The 19550-nt window shown below is 41.7% G+C and overlaps 1 protein-coding gene across 1 annotated transcript in view; it reads left to right on the forward strand.

Annotated features, from left to right (window-relative positions):
- The first annotated feature begins 6967 nt into the window (after nucleotides 1-6967).
- Nucleotides 6968-19550, forward strand: part of ubxn4 (UBX domain protein 4) — a 41243-nt gene continuing 28660 nt past the window's right edge. Inside the window, exons 1-5 of the mRNA XM_005813503.3 lie at nucleotides 6968-7155; nucleotides 8805-8907; nucleotides 10857-10885; nucleotides 10990-11108; nucleotides 17344-17497. Coding sequence (XP_005813560.1) covers nucleotides 7074-7155; nucleotides 8805-8907; nucleotides 10857-10885; nucleotides 10990-11108; nucleotides 17344-17497 — 487 coding nt within the window. The 5' untranslated portion in view covers nucleotides 6968-7073. The remainder of the gene's footprint in view (nucleotides 7156-8804; nucleotides 8908-10856; nucleotides 10886-10989; nucleotides 11109-17343; nucleotides 17498-19550) is intronic.

The following is a 19550-nucleotide window of genomic DNA, read 5'->3' on the forward strand; positions in this document are numbered from 1 at the left end:
TAAGACGCAGCTATATTTATCCATAAATATAGAGCTGGGCACTGCCCCTGATCCTGTTCCGGCTCCCACTCCACCAATCCGGCCTGGGTATTCAGAGATTCATCCACCTACCTCTGAGAAATACACAGGTGATGTAAGTCATTGTGGAGGATTTCTTCTACAGTGTTCACTAGCCTTTAACCATTCCCCTCAAAGCTTTTTTCACGATGGTGCCAAGATAGCTTACGTTACCTCCCTTCTGTCCGGCAGAGCCTTAGAGTGGGCGGAGGCCAGGTTTCCCAATCCTGCAGACTTTGGATGTACATATGAGGAGTTCTTAAGGGAGTTTAAATAGATTTTTCAACAAGGATCAGACAACACGGCAACATCTGGAAGTCTATGGACTTTAAAACAAGGACAAAGGCCAGTTTCTGACTTCGCTGTAGATTTCAGAATAAAGGCAGCAGCATCTAGTTGGAACGAGTCTGCTCTTAAGAGTGTGTTCTTTCAGGCTCTTAGTGAAACGCTAAAAGACAAGTTAGCAACTCTAGATGAACCTGGGACCCTGAACAAACTCATTATGCTTGGCCACTAGATTAGACAACCGCTTGAGAGAGTGAAATAAAGAGAAGTCCAAACGAGCCACCTCATCCAGATTTTTGACTGCTATGGTTCCATCAACATTTCTTTCTTCTTCCCCACAAAGCTTACCTGAGCCAGAGCCTATGCAGGACGGTCACATCTGTTTAACCCTGGAAGAATGACAAAGAAGAATGAGCTCAAACCAGTGTCTGTTTTGTGGTTCTGTAGGTCATTTCATTGCAGCCTGTCCTATACGGCCAAAAACCCGTGCCCATCAGTAAGAGTGAGGAGCTTGATGGGTCCAAAAGAAAAAACAAAATCTCCTCGCCCATTGCTTCCAGGCATCCTAATCTTCAATAACGACTCGGTTAACCTCTCCGTATTGATAGACTCGGGCTGCGAACAAAATCTAATCAACTCCTTTTTTTGTTCAACAGGCTTCCATTGAGACCATCCCACTTCCTTCACATCTCCATGTCTCTGCTCCGGACGGTAAAGCCCTGCCACAGATCACAGACAAAACAAAACCATTACAATTAATAATTTCTGGAAATCACAGTGAACATATCTCGTTCTATGATTTTCCTACTGCTAACTCATCAGTTATCCTTGGTTTCAACTGAATTCAGAGAGACAACCCAAATATTAACTGGTCAGAACTCCATATAGAATCTTGGTCACACAACTGTCACTTCACTTGCCTCTGTTCAGTAGTTCCTCCAGGTCCATCCCTGGCAAATTTACAAGAAGCAGACCCTCCTGATCTAACCACTCTACCTGCTGAATATCATGATCTAGCACCGGTCTTTAGTAAGTCCCTAACCCAGCTCCCTGGCACTTCAATGGCAACATTCTCTATCCCCTATTAGTTTAAGAACTATGGAATTCTTTCAGGAATCAATACTTAGCTTAGGACTTTACTTTTGCCTTGCTTTGGGTTCCGTACTTTCTTCTAAAGCTCTTCAAACTGCCTTGTTGCCAGAAATGTGCTATATAAATAAAAAATGTCTATTCCTTGATGAACAATGGGTAAAACGGCATTTAAATCCATCACCTAATGTGGCTTATCGCAGCAGGTGTCTGTTCACCATACCATTCTAGTAAATTAGTTTCAGAATGCTCAGAGACATTGCAGGTCCTGCACCTATGACTCTCTCTCATGCTATGCTATGTCAGCAAGCGTGGCTCTCAATGCCTATGTTCGTCTCTCCTGAAGTCGCCACAGCTCTGCCTGGTCCTTAAATTTAAAAAATACAGCTAATAGGGTAGCGATAGCATTTATTGTGCCACAGTTTCAAATTAAAGTAGGAAAAGGGATTAGAGATGGATTCTGGGTGTATACAGGAGAAATGCTTGCTTTGCTTTTAACAGTTCAATGGGTGGAAGAGGTCAGATCAATAAAATCTATCATTTGCTCAGATTCTAGTTCTTCATTAGTCAGTTAGCAAAATAATCAATCAGACAGAAGGAGGAGACAGGAGTTTGGAGAGGCCATGGAGAAAGACTTCCGTACGGCTTCGAGGCGATTCTGGTCCACCATCCGGCGTCTCAGGGGGGGGAAGCGGTGCAGCACCAACACTGTTTATAGTGGGGATGGTGTGCTGCTGACCTCTACTCGGGACGTTGTGGGCCGGTGGGCAGAGTACTTCGAAGACCTCCTCAATCCCACCAACATGCCTTCCACTGAGGAAGCGGAGCCTGGGGACTCTGGGTTGATAGACTGATTGATTGATAGACAAGTTCCTGGGCCTCCACATCACTTCTGACCTCTCCTGGAACACAAACACCTCCCACCTGGTGAAGAAAGCACAACAAAGGCTCTTCTTCCTCAGGAAACTGAGACGGGCTGGACTTTCCTCACGGCTGCTCGTGAACTTTTACAGGGCGATGATCGAGAGCATCCTCTGCCTCAACATGACTGTGTGGTATGGTAGCTGCACAGCACTGGAGAGGAAACAACTGACACGGGTGGTGAGAACAGCACAAGGCATTGTGGGATGCCCCCTCCCAGACCTGGACTCCATTTACACAGACCGGGTCAAGAAGAGAGCTGGATCCATAGCCATGGATCCCAGCCACCCGGGCCACAGACTGTTTGTGCCGCTGCCATCAGGCAAGCGGTACAGGAATATACGGACTACAACAAATAGACTGAGAAACAGTTTCTTCCCCACAGCCGTCAGAGCCATTACTCCCTGCCGCCCCCCCCTCCCACACATATCATAACCTCGCAGTCACACATACATATCCCCCACCCCCACACAGCCATATTGTTCTGCACTTTGCACTGTCACATTATCTGTACTTTGCCATAATTGGACCTGCTGCTACTTCTTTGGTGTGGTTGAGTGCCTTTAGTTAATTTAGTTGTATATATTGTTATTATTATTATTGTGTGTTTGCTAATTTATACTGTATATATTTGACCTTTTGCACGGGAGCTGCAATGGAAATTTCGTTGAATTCTGTTCAATGACAATAAATGCTATCTATCTATCTATCTATCTATCTGGGTTGGGCTCTCCAATCTCTGGGGACGAGGTCGCCGAGGTGGTTAAAAAGCTCCTCGGTGGCAGGGCCCCGGGGGTGGATGAGATCCGCCCGGAGTTCCTTAAGGCTCTGGATGTTGTAGGGTTGTGTTGGTTGACGTGACTCTGCAATATCGCATGGACATCGGGGGCAGTTCCCCTGGATTGGCAGACTGGGGTGGTGGTCCCCCTGTTCAAAAAGGGGGACCGGAGGGTGTGCTCCAATTATAGAGGGGTCACACTCTTAAGCCTCCCTGGCAAGGTCTATTCCGGGGTCCTGGAGAGGAGGGTCCGTCGGATAGTCGAACCTCGGATTCAGGAAGAGCAGTGTGGTTTTCGTCCTGGTCGTGGAACACTGGACCAGCTCTACACCCTCGGCAGGGTCCTGGAGGGTGCATGGGAGTTCGCCCAACCAGTCTACATGTGTTTTGTGGACTTGGAGAAGGCATTCGACCGTGTCCCTCGGGGAGCCCTGTGGGGGGTTCTCCGGGAGTATGGGGTACCGGGCCCTTTGATACGGGCTGTCAGGTCCCTGTATGACCGGTGTCAGAGTCTGGTCCGCATTGCCGGCAGTAAGTCGGGCTCGTTTCCGGTGAGAGTTGGACTCCGCCAGGGCTGCCCTTTGTCATCGATTCTGTTCATCACTTTCATGGACCGAATTTCTAGGCGCAGCCAAGGTGTTGAGGGGATCCGATTTGGTGGCCTTAGGATCTCGTCTCTGCTTTTTGCAGACGATGTGGTCCTTTTGGCTTCATCAGATCGTGATCTGCAGCTCTCGCTGGAGCGGTTCGCAGCCGAGTATGAAGCGGCCGGGATGAGGATCAGTGCCTCCAAATCCGAGGCCATGGTCTTGAGCCGGAAAAGGGTAGAGTGCCTTCTCCAGGTCAGGGGGGGTGTCCTGCCCCAAGTGGAGGAGTTTAAGTATCTCGGGATCTTGTTCACGAATGGGGGAAGAAGGGAGCGGGAGGTCGACAGGCGGATTGGTGCAGCGTCTGCCGTTAAGCGGGCGTTGTACCGGTCCGTCGTGGTGAAGAAAGAGCTGAGCCAAAAAGCGAAGCTCTCGATTTACCGGTCGATCTACGTTCCCACCCTCATCTATGGTCATGAGCTTTGGGTCATGACCGAAAGAACGAGATCGCGGATACAAGCGGCCGAAATGGGTTTCCTCCGTAGGGTGGCTGGGCTCTCCCTTAAAGATAGGGTGAGAAGCTCAGTCATCCGGGAGGGACTCAGAGTAGAGCCGCTGCTCCTTCACATCGAGAGGAGCCAGTTGAGGTGGCTCGGGCATCTGGTCAGGATGCCTCCTGGACGCCTCCCTGGTGAGGTGTTCCGGGCACGTCCCACCGGGAGGAGGCCCCGGGGAAGACCCAGGACACGCTGGAGGGACTATGTCTCTCGGCTGGCCTGGGAACGCCTCAGGATTCCCCCGGAAGAGCTAGAAGAAGTGGCTGGGGAGAGGGAAGTCTGGGCCTCCCTTCTGAAGCTGCTACCCCCGCGACCCGACCTCGGATAAGTGGAAGAAGATGGATGGATGGATTGATAGACAGAAGCCCAGATATATTAAATGAAATACAAAAAAATGTACAGAATCAATATGATTCTGTAAAAATTTACTGATGTGGCTAACAGTAAAATTTTGTATGGGTTCCAACACATCACGGGATTAAGGGGAATGAAATGGCTGAGGAGAGTACCAATCAGGTAAGGATAGATATTAATGTTAGTTTTAGTATGACAGAAAAAAAGGGTATAATTAAATAAAAAACAAGAGAGGTGGCAAATGTTATGGGTAATAAAAAAGAAAGGGTTTTATAAAATCCAAAAGAGAATTGGACAAATGAGAAGAACAGAAAGAAACAGGAGAGAAGAGATAATTATTTCACAACTTAGAATCAGACACACTGGATTGAATAGATCACTAGTTTTGATAGGGAAACATCAGGCAGGGACATGTAACTGCGGGGAAGATTAGACAGTGGAACGTGTTATTATGAGTTGTAGGAATTATCTGATTCAGAAAAACAAGTTAATTAGGAATCTTAGTAATATGAGAATGAAATTTGATATTGTTGATTTACTGCAAAAGGACTCGGGAAGCAGAAGATATCAGGCTATATTTGATTTTCTGAAACAGAGTAAGTTGTATAATAGGATATAATTTTTTTTTTGTCATGTGGTCCTCACTCCTTACCAGTTGGTGACAGTAATACTGACATAACGTTTCTTGCCAACCGCCAATACATTTCCAGAAGAAGAAGAAGCAGCAGCAGCAGCAGAAGCAAAAATATGAAAAGAAGGATCGATACCAAATAGTTGGAAAAGGGCAATAATATTACCATTTAATAAGCCAGGTAAAGATCCTACCTGTCCAAATAATTACAGACCAATTGCTCTAACTTCTCATTTAAGTAAATGGATGGAGAAAATAATAGTAAATAGACTAGGATATTTTCTTGAGAAGAATAATCTAATTAACGGATATCAATGTGGATTCAGAACAGGAAGATCACCAATGGATGCTCCAACTAGAGTCAGTAATGAAATAGAGAAAGCTTTAAAATGAATGTTGGGAATATTTGAAGTTCCAAAGTAATGGATTTGGATGGTTAGGAAATGGATTAAAATGTATAGATTAGAGGACAAGGAAATAGCTCATTTTAATCCAATTAGCGTTATTCCTCCATGGTTAATACCAGAGGTTAATGTAGATTTGAAAATTAATACAATGAAAAATGATTGGAATTTAAATGAAATAGGGATCAAGACTGATATTTATTTAAGAAGTAATTATAACAATTATCTTAAAATTTATACAGATGGTTCTAAGAATTTAAAAGGATATGTGGGAATAGGAATATATATATCAGAGTTTAAAAAATTTATTTCTAAAAGAATATCAGATCAATTGTCGGTTTTTACAGCAGAAATGGTGGCAGTTATATTAAGCTTGCAATGGGTTGAGGAGGTTTGACCAGACAGGGTGGTGGTGTGCACAGATTCCAAAGCAGTAGTAGAAAGTATTAAGGGAGAAGGAAACGATAGAAAAGATTTAGTATTAGAAATTCATCATATTTTATTTAGATTATATAGGGGTGGCATTGATGTTTGGTTTTGTTGGGTGCCAGCACATGAAGGAGTAAAAGGCAATGAAAAGGCAGATAAATTAGCTAAAAGGGCTTTAGAGGGGGAAATAACAATTTCAATTCCTTTTGGGAAAGGGGAAGGGAAATCACTTATTAAAAGTAAAGAAATGGAGAAATGGCAAAAAATGTGGAATGAAGATAAGAAAGGAAGAAGATTATATGAAGTACAAAAGTCAGTTCGAATTCGAAGCATTAATGAAAGAAACAGAAGAGAAGAAATAATAATTAGTAGATTAAGAGTAGGTCATACCTACTTAAATGACATGCTTTATACAATAGGGAGGAAAAATAATGATAAATGTGAGAGATGTGGAGAGAAAGAAAATGTAGAACACATATTGATGAACTGTAAGTCATATGAACTCGAAAGGCAAGAATTAAAGAAAATAGTTAGAAATATAGGGCATGAATGGAATCTTAAAGGTATATTAGGAAATGAAGGAAACATAACAGATATTCACAAATTAAGGAAAGCATTGTTTATTTATCTTCAGACTACAAAATTAAAAAATAGAATTTAATAGATGTGAAGTAATGCTGCTACACACTCATGTACAGTAGGTGGCGGTATGCACCTTAAAGTTGTTTGTGATCCGCCATAATAGAAAAGAAGAAGAAGCAGCAGCAGCAGCAGCAGCAGCAGCATGAGCAGCAGCAGCAGAAGCAGCAGCACACTCCGTACCAGTAAGTGGCGGTAATGCTACTAACAGTTTGTTGCCAACCGCCAGTAAAACCAACAAGAAAAAGCAGCAGCAGAAGAAGACGACACTATTACTGCTACTATTATTGCTGATGTCACAGCAAATTGAACACGTAGACACTAGAAACTAAATATTCAGCGATGCTTTGGTTTGACGGATCCATTCCTGAGGCCATAAACTCTGCTAAACAACGCAGTTTGGTCTTTGTCGTTGTCATTGCAGGTAACTGTGATAAAATAATTCTAAACGGACGTTGATGTTAGAGCCTTCCGGCATTAGCAAGCGACCTCTCGGTGTTTGATAAACTCGTTCCAACGTTTCGCTGTTGTTTGTTCGAACCGGTTCGTTTTAATGCTGTTTCTAGTTTGCCTCGGAAATCAATTAGACACGAGGATGACGTCAAATCCAACTTAAACTTATTAAAGCAGCAGGTGAACCAGCTGGCTTTGCTTGTTTTGATTTTACTCGGAAACATGGCTACCATCCAACACCCAGGCAAGCCGCCAACCACAAATTTCTTAAGAACTATGGCTTTCAAACACCGTAGAAGACTTTCCCTTACGGAAGGTGTACAGTCCTTTAAGTGTGAGCAATTTAATGCAACATCTCATAAAATTAAGTATTATGAAAAAGTTCAACATATTTTGTCACTCATTCAGAGAGTGAAACAGATGGAGTGAGATATTTCAATCATTTATTTTTTTAATGTTGAGATAACGAAAACACAAAACTTGGCCGAAGCTTTTAGTGTGGTGTTCTACTTCCATTGTGTGACTGAGACATTTGGAATTGCTGTGGTTCTTAAACTGACAGACTTCATAGAGAGGAACCCAGTGGGGTCTTTTCCCAGCTCTGTACTTGAGTTTTGGTGTTACGACCAGAATTTTTTCCCACATTTTTGTCGCATGCTTGTATTAAAGCTGTTTAGGGACGACCATTGTAATATGCTGTTTATACAATTGTTTTACAAAAATAATGCTTTAAATATGTTTTTGCATTTTACTGGAATCTTTTGTGATAGGCGACCATAGGGTAGAGCTTAATTTTGAAGATGAAGAAAAATTAGATGCATGGTTGTATGTTTAGATTTGTTGACCTTTAGTCTTTTGCAAAAAAACCCTCCAAACTTTTTTGCATTTTTCTATTGGCTCTGATCAAGCTAAACAGCAATTCTGTTCTGCAAAAGTGAATTAATTTTAGTTTAATAGAATTCTTTTAAGCTTTATTAATTCAGCTGCCTCAACAAAGTGAAACATGAGTCCATATGACTAACAGTTCTAGTTTGAATTCAGTTAAACAGGAAGATGATTCCAAACACATCAGAAAATCTACAACACAATGTGATAAAACAATACCCTAGTCAGATCTCTTAAAACTGAAGAGTTGCATCTCAAAAAAAGAGAGCCGGTCGAAGTCTAGCCACATACACGTGATAGAACTATTAAAGTAATACAGGAAAGGACTTTCCAAGGTCGCTGCAGCTTGTTTTATGTAATAAATACAGACAGTATGGAATGTACCTTCTGGATTTAGGGTTGAATTCAAGTCATTTTCAGATCTAGTAAAGGCCAGATGACTTACTATAACTGGATATGTAGAACAGTAACATTCTTTTTTCCCCTCAACTGTAGTTACTAGGCAGCAAACTGTTTGGTTGTTACTTATATAAAACACAGTTGTATCTATTTGAGGAGGACAACAAGTCTGTGTCTTCATGATGTAGAGTATTGTTTACATGTAAAGATATTAGATGTCTGATTTAAATTATTCTTTTTAATCAATTTAGTAAACTTATTTTTCAGCTAACCCTTCTGTGAGATGTTTACAGGTTCTGTGTTAAATCCATTCTGCCTGTGATTTTTCTCTGTCAGGGGAAGATGAACAATCTAAGCAGCTGATGTCCAGTTGGGAAGACGGCAGCGTCTCGGAGGCTGCCCAGAACTGCGTTGTGGCCATCAGGGTTGATGCCAAGAGGTACAGATTAGTTTTCTGCTGTGTGTACAGCTTCAGTTAGTTTGTTAAAACAGCTATGTAAAAATAAAAAATTGATTGTCACAGCAAATGTCTGGCCTACAAAAGCACTTTGAACACTGCAGTATGATGTAATTGTTTATGGGTCACAAACGACAGCTCAGTCAACATAAATGACTTGGGCTCAGCCATATTTGGGAGGAATTCTTGTGCGAATTATTCAGCTACTCTGATAGCCCAAAGTTAGACTCCTGGGGTCTCGTGCATAAAGCGTGCGTGCGCACAAAAATGTGCTGCGTCGTATTTTACGCACAAGCCGGCATGTATAAAAATTAACTTTGTATCAAAGTCTGCGTAAATGTACGCACATTTAGCTGCCGTGAAAATGTGCGGCAGTACGGCAAACTTTTTCAGTGAACAATATCAAACTACAAAGCTAAATACACTGAAATCTGACTCCATTCAGTTATTTAGACCAAGAAGTTTCAAACCCAATGTTTTTTCATGATTTTAATATTTTATTGTTTATACGTAAACAATGAAACTGAACTGCATTTATCCTCAGGCAATAATATAACGCGCACACAAAATAAAGAAAATAAAAATAGAAGGATGTGAAAACCTCACTCAAATGTAAATAGTACTTTTCCTCAGTTTTTGCCTCAAAGATTTGTCTGTGCGCATGAAATACATCTATGGGGTAATTTCATTCTGACTGAAAAAGACAATAGGATTGGATCAGCAGATTAACTCCAGATAGGTTTGATTATTTTTAAAGTGATCAAGGTGTGTATGCAATCACACATATTCAAGTAGCTGTGCAAAGGTATGCTGCGTAAATGTGGGGCGCTTTGGGTCTGATGGAGAACATCGCCAATGGAAGGATTCAGAGCGAGCGATTGATCATATTGATCTGCTGGGAAATGTTGATGATGGTTTATTAGCGTTACATTGCTCAGACTGATCATCCTGGAGCTCTGAACAAAACTTAAAGAGCCGTGAGGTACCGATACTGGTCCAGCTGCAGTCATCCTTCAGTCGAGCCGCCTGCTTTGTGAATGCTCCTTTCTAAACAGAAAGCATCTCTATTCTATAAATGTATAACTTAGGCACATGATTCCACTATTTAGAATAAACGTCCACATTCTCACTCAAATGACTCTGATGCGCTGTCTGCCCGGCTGAAAATGCTACTGTTCAAACAGGCACGATTTCTTTCTTTCTTTATTTTTTTATTTTGATTTTTTTTTTCTTTAAAATGTATTATTTTTGTTTTTGTGAGGTGGCCTTATGTGTCCTGAAAGCACCTTTTAAATAAAATATATAGTTATTATTATAATAAATATTTATACTGCTACAAACAAGGACGTTGCCATGGTTATTGCTTCATGTGGTGTCTGACACCGGGTATTTATACTAATTTACATAATGTATTTATGGGTGGCGACAGACGAACCAGCAGTTGCGCTCAATTTCCCGCAAACTAGGATGTACAAAGGAAAGGTGCGTGCGCACAGCTTTATACATCCAAATTTTTTTGTGCGCCGCACTTTTCTAAATTTTTCCATAGGCCAAGTTTTAGTGTGAAAACTGCATACTCTTTTATGCATGAGGCCCCTGGTCTTTTTGGGTTCAAACATCTAGTAGGTGGGTAATTTTCCAGTTTGCAAGTGCAGCAGTGGAACTGGAGCCAACAGGTTTAGAACATGCAAGATCCTCACATTCATTTACTTTTTGATGACCATTGCGAGTTCACTTTTCACTCCATTTATTGTATTTTGCAAAATAATTACCTCAGTTGGCCATGTTCATAAAATATTGGCTTTGAGCTGAACTTGGTGTGTTGTATAAGCTTTTTATTTTATCTCTATAGATGTTACTAAACAGTCCATACAAATTCAAAATGCTTTAATGTATATTTTATTCCTCATGGTATCACTTTCTCTTCCCAGTGACACTTGTGTCCAGTTTTCCCAGATCTGTATCCTTTGTTGCTGTATATGTGTTTTACATATATTGTAACTATATTTATGTCTAAGTACAAGACTTTGTTAAAGCTTGTGTTCCTTCATTAGCCTGTTATAGATCCCGTAGTATGTATACCCTCTAGCTTCTTCATTGGGGTGACTGGAATTCCTCTGGAGGTCATTGCTGGAAGCGTGTCTCCTGATGAACTGATGAAGAGAATCAACAAAGTAAAAAAGGTAAATTCTTCCTGTAGCACTGGCATCTTTTCAACACATTATATTAAAAAGATGGCTTGATGAAAATAAACAAATAGGTTAACTAAAACCAAATGTAGAGTATTTGGTAGCTGGAGGTTCGACACAAAGCTTAAAACAAAAAGGATTAATGGCTAAGTTGATGCAGCAGGTCTTGATGCTCAATTCCGACTTTTGTTTGTTTTTTGCTGAAATTCTCCTTTTTTTTGTCTGGTCATTGATACTATTAATTAAACGTGACTGTAATCATATTTTTATGTGAATAATTTACGACTCCAAAGCAAGCAGCATGCGCAGACCAACAGCGTAGATGTCAGACAGCATCCATCCATATTCTTCTGTTTTTCCGGAGTTGGGTCGCAGGGATAGCAGACTAAGTAGGGACTCCTACTTAGTCAAGTAGGACTACTTAGTCAAGTAGTCCTACTTGGTCAAGTAGTCCCTAGTAGTAGACTAGGGACTACTTAGTCCCTAGTCCCTAAGATTATGGGCCCTCTCCCATAATCGTTGGGAGAGGGCCCAGACTTCCCTCTCCCAACCACTTTGGCTAGCTCCCCCAAGGGAATCCCAAGGTGTTCCCAGGCAAGCTGAGAAACATAGTCCCTCTAGCATGTCCTGGGACGTGTCTGGAACACCTCACCAGGGAGGCGTCCTAACCAAATGTCAAACCACCTCCACTAGCTTCTCTTTACCTAAGGAGCAGCGGCTCTACTCTGAGTCGCTCCCGGATGACTGAGCTTCTCATTCTATCTCTAATGGAGAGCCCAGACTTAAGAAAACTCATATCAACCTATTGTACCTGTGAGCTCGTTCTTTCGGTCATGACCTAAAGCTCATGACCATAGATGAGGGTAGGAATGTAGATTGACCGGTTAATCAAGTGCTTCACTTTTTGAGTCGGCTCTCTCTTCACCCCGACAGATTGATACTGCAGACACTGCGCCAATCCGTCTGTCCATCTCCCGCTCTATTTTTCCCTCATTAGTGAACACTCTTCTACTCTGGATTTGTACCTGGTGAGAGGTGCAAGGCAGGAGTGGGATGCTTAAACTCCTCCACTTGGGAGGGATCATCCTCCCTGACCCGAAGAAGGCACTCTACCCTTTTCCGACTCAAGACCATGGCCTTGGATTTGGAGGCACTGCTCCTCATCTTGGCTGCTTCACATGGCGAACCACTCCAGCAAATGCTGTAGATCACGACCTGATGAAGCCAAACATCATCTGCAAAAACCAGATTGTTTTGATTGTTGCTGCCGCGACAGGCACTAACAACCTTGCAACCACAGCTTCGATAAGCCGCCTCAACAATACAGGCGTGAAACATGGTCCACTCAGACTCGATGTCCCCCACCTCTCTCAGAATGTGGGAGTTAAAGCTCCTTCTCACGGGAGACTCTGCCAGGTGTTCCCAGCAGACCCTCATAATACATTTAGGTCTGCCAGGTCTGACCAGCATTCTCTCCCCCACCATCATAGTCAACCAGTGACGTGCGGTCAGGGGAGACCCTGACCGCATCATGGGAAAATAACAAATAATAATAAAATAATTTATATTGCTATTTTCAATGTACAATAAAGTACCTATTTTTCATTTAGATTAACCAATTTTGATTATTATTTTTCAAAATCGCTGAATTTTCGCATTTTCCCATTCAAATGCTCGGTGAGGCAGCAGCGAGCTGAGCCTCACCTGGGATCGATCAACGTCTCGCTAACTTCACTGGCTGCCATTCTATGAGAGCATGTTCCTCCTGTCTGTACGTCACCAATAAAATGGCTAAAAAACATTTAATGTATGAACTGATTTTCCATAATTTAGCTTATGTATATAATGTGCAGTGTTTTTTGTCACAAACTGTGTGTGTAAAGTGTTTCGTGTGCTGAGGAGCGATCAGAAACGGCAGAGGTGAAGCAGGCAGTTTTCTTGCCTCATGGCAGGGGGCGCTCATGATCCCAGACATTATGACTCCACAACTGCAGAGTAAGAGACAGTAACAGCGAACTGGCCATACAGTAAAGTCAAGTCCAGCGATATATTTATAGTTTTCTCCTCTTACCTCACCAATCACTTATTAATAATCGCAAAATAAACATTAAGCCTAAAACCATACTACTGCAACAGAATGTTCTGCTCTTCGTGTGGGAAATATCCGAGTGTTTTTTTTTTGTGGCGCTGTCATTTGCTATGGCCACAAGTCTGCGCGTAGCTGCGCTGATACAGAGAGCGAGAAAGAAGTGGTTTCGAGTTGTACTTTAACGGTTTTCCCTTTGCTGCACAGCACGAAATTAGTAATATCTACATGTCCAAGTTTGATTGAGTTAACAGAATTATTGTACGGCGGCAGCGCGGCTATGGATTACATGGAAAAGAATAGTCTTTTTGCCCTCCAGCGTCTGCATGCACAAAATTTCCTTGCGTAAACAATAACATGCAGGGGTCTATATTTGTAAATCTGATTATGATTACGTGTCCCTCACCAGCTATGAATCTCACCGCACGTCACTGGAGCCAACTCACCACCAGGTAGTGGTTAGTGGACAGCTCTGCGCCCCTCTTCACCTGAGTGTCCAAGACCTGTGGCCGCAGATCAGTGAACCTTTCATATAGAGATAAATGATATCAGTGAAATCTTGCAGCCTAGGGTGTCCTGGTGCCAAGAGCATATACGGACATCCTTGAACATGGTCTTTGTTATGGACAATCCATTACGAGCACAAGTTCAACAACAGAACACCACTCATGTTCTGTTGTTGGGGATAAGGGAAACCCCAGGGGATCTGAACCCCCTGATTTAAACCCAAGATCGGGGGGTACCTCCCAACCACACCCTTCCAGGTCTCACTGTCATTTCCCACGTGAGCATTGAAGTTCCCCAGCAGAGCAAGGGAGTCTCCAGTACCCCGTCCAAACACTCCAAAAAGGGTGGGTAATCTGAAATGTTACTTGCCGCATAAGCACAAAGCACCCATCCCCCCACTCGTAGGCTATTTGGCGCATAAGCACAAGCAACACTTAGAACCTGTCTGGGGTAAACCACAACATTCAGGCACCCAGATGGGGGACAACAAGTATGCCCACTCCTGCCTAGCACCTCTCACCAGGTACAAATCCAGAGTAGAAGAGTGTTCCTCTCAAGTAGACTGGTTCGAGAACCAGAGCCATGCGTTCAGATGAGATCTACAGTATTTCTAGCCGGAACCTCTCAACCTCACACACCAGCTCAGGCTCCTTTCTCACCAAAGAGATAACATTCCATGTCCCGAGAGCCAGCTTCGGTAAGATCAAATCGCTAAGCCCCCCCCCCCCCCCCCCTCTCATCTCACACTGCACCCATGGAGGGCTGCCACCTTATTTCTGGTACAGAAGTATTAATGGATGCTGCTGTTGAGGAATCAGCTTTAAATTACTTATTTATCGTTATTCAGAGCCGACAGGATTGTTACAAGATCATAGTATGAAGGAAGATGATAAAAAGAAAGCACAACTAATAGCGATGATGTTTTGACTGCAGCTTCAGTAGAGAAGTCTGGATGTGTCGTCAAAACCAGGAGAATGGGATTGGAATGTGATGGGGTTCACTGATAGACTACTTTCATTATGTCATAATTTTAAATTTCAGCCATTATTTACATTTGGCTCTTTCTCCGGTAAGGAATGTCTAATGTCAATAACTTATCAGTCAGATAAGATGCAACATAACCATTGTCGTGGAAAACATTACTTTAGCAAGAGTCTGGATGAGAAGATTTAAGAAATTTATGAAAACATTGCGAGGTCAGAACAGAAATACAGAGTCAAAGGAGTCTGTCAAGTATGCAAGTGGATTTGGCTTTCTTTTATAGGTTCTGGTCAGAGAAGGGACTATACATGTGAATCCTTGATGTCACGTATATTTCGTCCAATCACTCTATGTGATTGGACGAATTCATAAGGATTCTGTGGAGCCCAATACAGATGGTTTTGCCAATTGTCTATTGTTAAGGAAATGGGATTGTTCTTTGATCAAGAACCTCTCCCTGCTGTTATATGATACTGTAGAGGTCTATGTGAAAGCCGCTTGACCAATCTCATAAGACTATGCAGATAACCTAAAGCAGAAGAGGGATGAGGAGCAGATCATAAAATTTTACATTACACCATTTAGACTGTGAACGTTTTGAAAACAATCTGATTTAGTACCACATAAGGAAGTGGAACAGATCAGACTTTTGGGGGTTCGAAAACATCAAATTTGGGTCGTTCAGATTGTCATGAAAAAGTCAATTACAGGTTGCATATGGGCTAGCTAAAAAAAGTCTGATTTGGGTTGCATTTTCCTCGTAGCCTCGGACAGTACAGAGACATACAGTACATAGTGGTGCAAAGAAGTTTGAATTTTTTGATAAAAAATTTAAAGAAATAAAATAGAAAATAATTTCATATAGAGATAAATGATATTGGTAAAGATGATCTACTAATGCTATAGGATGCCCTGAAGGCAGTAATACGAGGGAAGATGATTTCTTGGACATCATTTACATATATATATATATATATATATATATATATATATATATATATATATATATATATATATATATATATATATATATACAGTATATATATATATATAAAACTAGAACAAAATCACAAAGATGCAATAAGCAAATAAAAAGGCAAAAGGATTTGGAGCTGCTATGTTATAAAGCAGTAGCAACTAAGCAATACACATCTGAGCACATCTGCACCTAAAATGTGCCGATGCTGGCTTCTTTGCTTGGGGACCATCCTATTGACATTCCTCAATGACTGAGGTGCAGTGCCGTTTTTGATAGGGGCGACATGGAAAACCGCCCGATGCGGCATCTTGAGAGGAGCCAACCCCTACCCCCTGCCATCAATTGAAAGTGAACAATGCCTAATGCAAACCTCCTAAGTCCCCCTCATCATTTTTTTAAATATAAAAGCTCTTCCAGTTCCAGCCTTAAATGTTCTTTTGATACTAATTTATTGACCTCTGAGGGGGTATATTTGCATTGTTATGCAATTAGTTAACAATGGTCTCAAAATGACAATATGTTAGTTATTCGCCAGGCAAAATTTGGCCTATATATAATTTAAAAAGTGGTGAAAGGAATGGAAGAACCATATAAGTGAGGAAGAGTGGCTTAAAATCTGTAAAACACAATGCACATCCACCTGCTTCCATGTTTGGAGAGAATTCAATTTAAAAAATAGTTAGATGTTTCATAACCCAAATAGTAGGAAGCGTATGGGATCCAATCCACAACCGTGGTGGACATTCTGTGGTCAGATGGCTGGAGGTCACATGCACATATTCTAGTCATGTCAAAAAATAACTGCATACTGGGATAACATGTTTCTTACTTTAAAAAAAGAATAGGATGTGGAGTACCCAGATCATGTAGGACACTCTATTTGGGGTGTGTTGCACATGGCATAATTTAAAAAGGTGATGAATACCTTGTATAACTCAAAACGCCATCACAAGATTATGGTACAAAGAGGACCCACCAACTGTGCAGCAGTGGCAGAGCATTGTGGAGGAGATTTCTGTGATGTAAAAACTCACATATAGAGTAAGAGTGCAAGAGGACCAATTTATTGAAAAATTGAAAGAATGGAATGATTTTGCAAACAAGGATGACACCATTCCCAAAACCAGATAATATAGACATTGATAATGAACAATTGTGTCTGAATATAAATATGTTGTCTCTCCACTGTAACTGTTCAAAAAAAAGTTCAGCATAAAAAAAAAAAGTAAATGAAAACTTTTCTGTTTTTATATTGGTTTATTGATAGATTGGTCTCTAATTTCCTATCTGAAACAAACTTCTTAGTAAATTAAAGCAATTTAAACTGTAATCCTTGGTGGATGTGTACCTTAGGCTTTCAAATGTAGATTCAATAAACCAGACACTAACAAAATTTAGCCAGGTCTAAGTTTTGTAGACTTTGTTGAGCCACAAACCTTCTAAACCTAATTATCTGCTTTAGCAGATGGAAATCGATGAAAACGACTAACATAGGACAGAACGCCAGACAATAAAACATTTACAGTATTTAATACAGTATGCATTTTATTTAACTTGGGAAACACGAATATGAAAACTAAAAATATGAACAACTTTTTTTCTCTTGTCTTTACCTATTTTCCTTTAAGGAAGCTGAATCTATAAAATGTTGTATGCATTTTCCTGTTTTCTTATAGATGCACTGTCAAGGAATAGAAGATACTGCTACAACAGATGCACAGGATTCTTTAGAGACCAGACCACCTGATAGCACAGCTATGGATCCTAGCTCAGTTCCAGCCCTGGAAAGGATCAGTGATGAACCTGGAGAGGCACCAGCTGCAACAAAAGGTGTGAATGATTGCTCACTCATTCAGTGATTGTCTAAGAAGTTCCTTTTTCAGAGTTTCTGCTCCAAAGATGTCAACTTATGTTTTTACTAAACTTAAAAGGGATTGAGGGGGGAAATTAGGTCATCCAACGGCTTTGTCTTCAGCACATGTCTGTAACCTACCGACCTGATTGGATTCATAAGAATTTAAGGACAGATACAGCTGGGTGTCATCAGTATAACAGTGGAAATTCATCACGTGCTGATAAACTTCCCAACTGGAAGCATAAACTCTATACAGTAAATAATTTGTCCCAAGCCTGTGGTATTCTACAAGTAACACCGGAGTGTGAAGAAGATTTATCATTTACCTGAACAAACTGGAATTTGACAGATAGATTTAAGGGGGCCTACTGCTATTCTCTTGATGTCTGTCCTGGAGAGTGTAGAGGCAGAGAATCCACGTTGCTTGAGTTCCAGTATGACGTCTCCACTCAGTGATGCCATGTTGTCTGCTGCTTGTGGTCCACTGGGTCTTCTAAAGTCCAATGTCAGAGAAACCATGTCCCAAAACTAGGTTGAATTTTATTGAGAATATGGCTTGTAAGTTGAGGTGTTTCTTGTAATGTAGAAGAAATGGCGTCCTCTGTGGAGCGATATGCAAACTGGAGCAGATCAAAAGAGGAGGGAGTTTTGAGATAGTTAAGTGATGAAATTGTGGGTTTTTTGGGTATTGGCATGATGGTGGCAACCTAGAAGCTGGTTTGAACAACAGCATAGCTCAGCGAGGTGTCCGTGAGGATGTGGGCCAGCTGGTTAGCACAGTTCCTGAGAACCAGTCCTGCTATGTTGTCAAGAAGCTTGCCGTAGCTAGGACCCCACCTACCAGACACTACACCAGACTTATAAGACAGGATTGGCCTTGTCAGTCTGGTGAGCCATGAAGTGTTTGGTGTATCATGGAGACAAACATCTCTATAAGGGTTAGGGTTATATATATTAATTAATTGACTAATTAATTAATTAATTAATTAATTAATTAATAGTTATCTAATTTATATAATTAATTTATAAATTATAATTTATAATTTATTTTTATTATTTTCTCCTCTCTCAGAGCCGGAGGAGCCTTTCGGTTTTCTCCCCCTCCTTTTTGCTCCAGGACAGCTGCTCAACCTGGAGCAGCTGTCCAGGTTCTTCAGGGAAGCTGGAGATCTGATGACTTTTACTTTGTAGCCCCTTTTGGCCAGGTCCTCGGTGGCTTCCTCTATGGTGTTGTAGGTTTTGGACCCTTCTTTGTGTCTCGCTTGCAGCCTCACAGGGCAGAGTGTCTGAAAAGAAACGCCGTTCTGTTTCATAACCCTCCGAACCTTGGTGAACTCTCAGCGCTTTCTGAGGATGGCTGGTAAATCTGGTAGTCATGGTCCAGATTTATTTGTTTTTCACACCAGACAAATTCCTTATGCTGTCAAGCCTTGCGAAGTAACTACTCTTTACATTTGAAGCTCAGAATTCTCACAACGATTGACCGCGGTGGCGTGCCCTCTGGTGGCTGCGGTCCCAGCGCCCAATGGTCTCGTTCAATCTGCATGTCTGGCCTGCTGTCTTCCAGACCGGGCCCTTCTTTCAGTTTCCACAAATGTAACCATGGATTCAGAGTCCTTTTCAGCCCTCTCTGGAATACAATACATCCTGACATTCTCTCTCCTAGATTGGCTCTCCGGGTCCACCAGCTTATCCTCCAGTTCTGCTACCACTTCCTGGGTTCGCTCCTTCGTCTTCTCCGGCTGCTCCTCTACTTCATTAATCCTTACATTCGCCATTCGTATTTCCTCTTTACTAGTTGAAAGTTGTTCCTTGGATTCCTGACGGAACCCTCTCAGTTCTTCTAAAAACACTTCCAGGCTTGCCATTCTGTCCTTAGATGACATTAGCTTAAAGCTACAATATGTTAGCTGTACCCGTTTGTGAAACTTTAAGTCCTCCCTCTTAATTATTATATTGTCGTTTGGGCTTCGTTACTGTCTTACCCACAATAACTGGTTTTTGTTAGACAATCCCAATCAGCTGAAT

This window comes from Xiphophorus maculatus, chromosome 7, assembly GCF_002775205.1.
Source record: "Xiphophorus maculatus strain JP 163 A chromosome 7, X_maculatus-5.0-male, whole genome shotgun sequence".
NCBI classification, from domain to species: domain Eukaryota; kingdom Metazoa; phylum Chordata; class Actinopteri; order Cyprinodontiformes; family Poeciliidae; genus Xiphophorus; species Xiphophorus maculatus.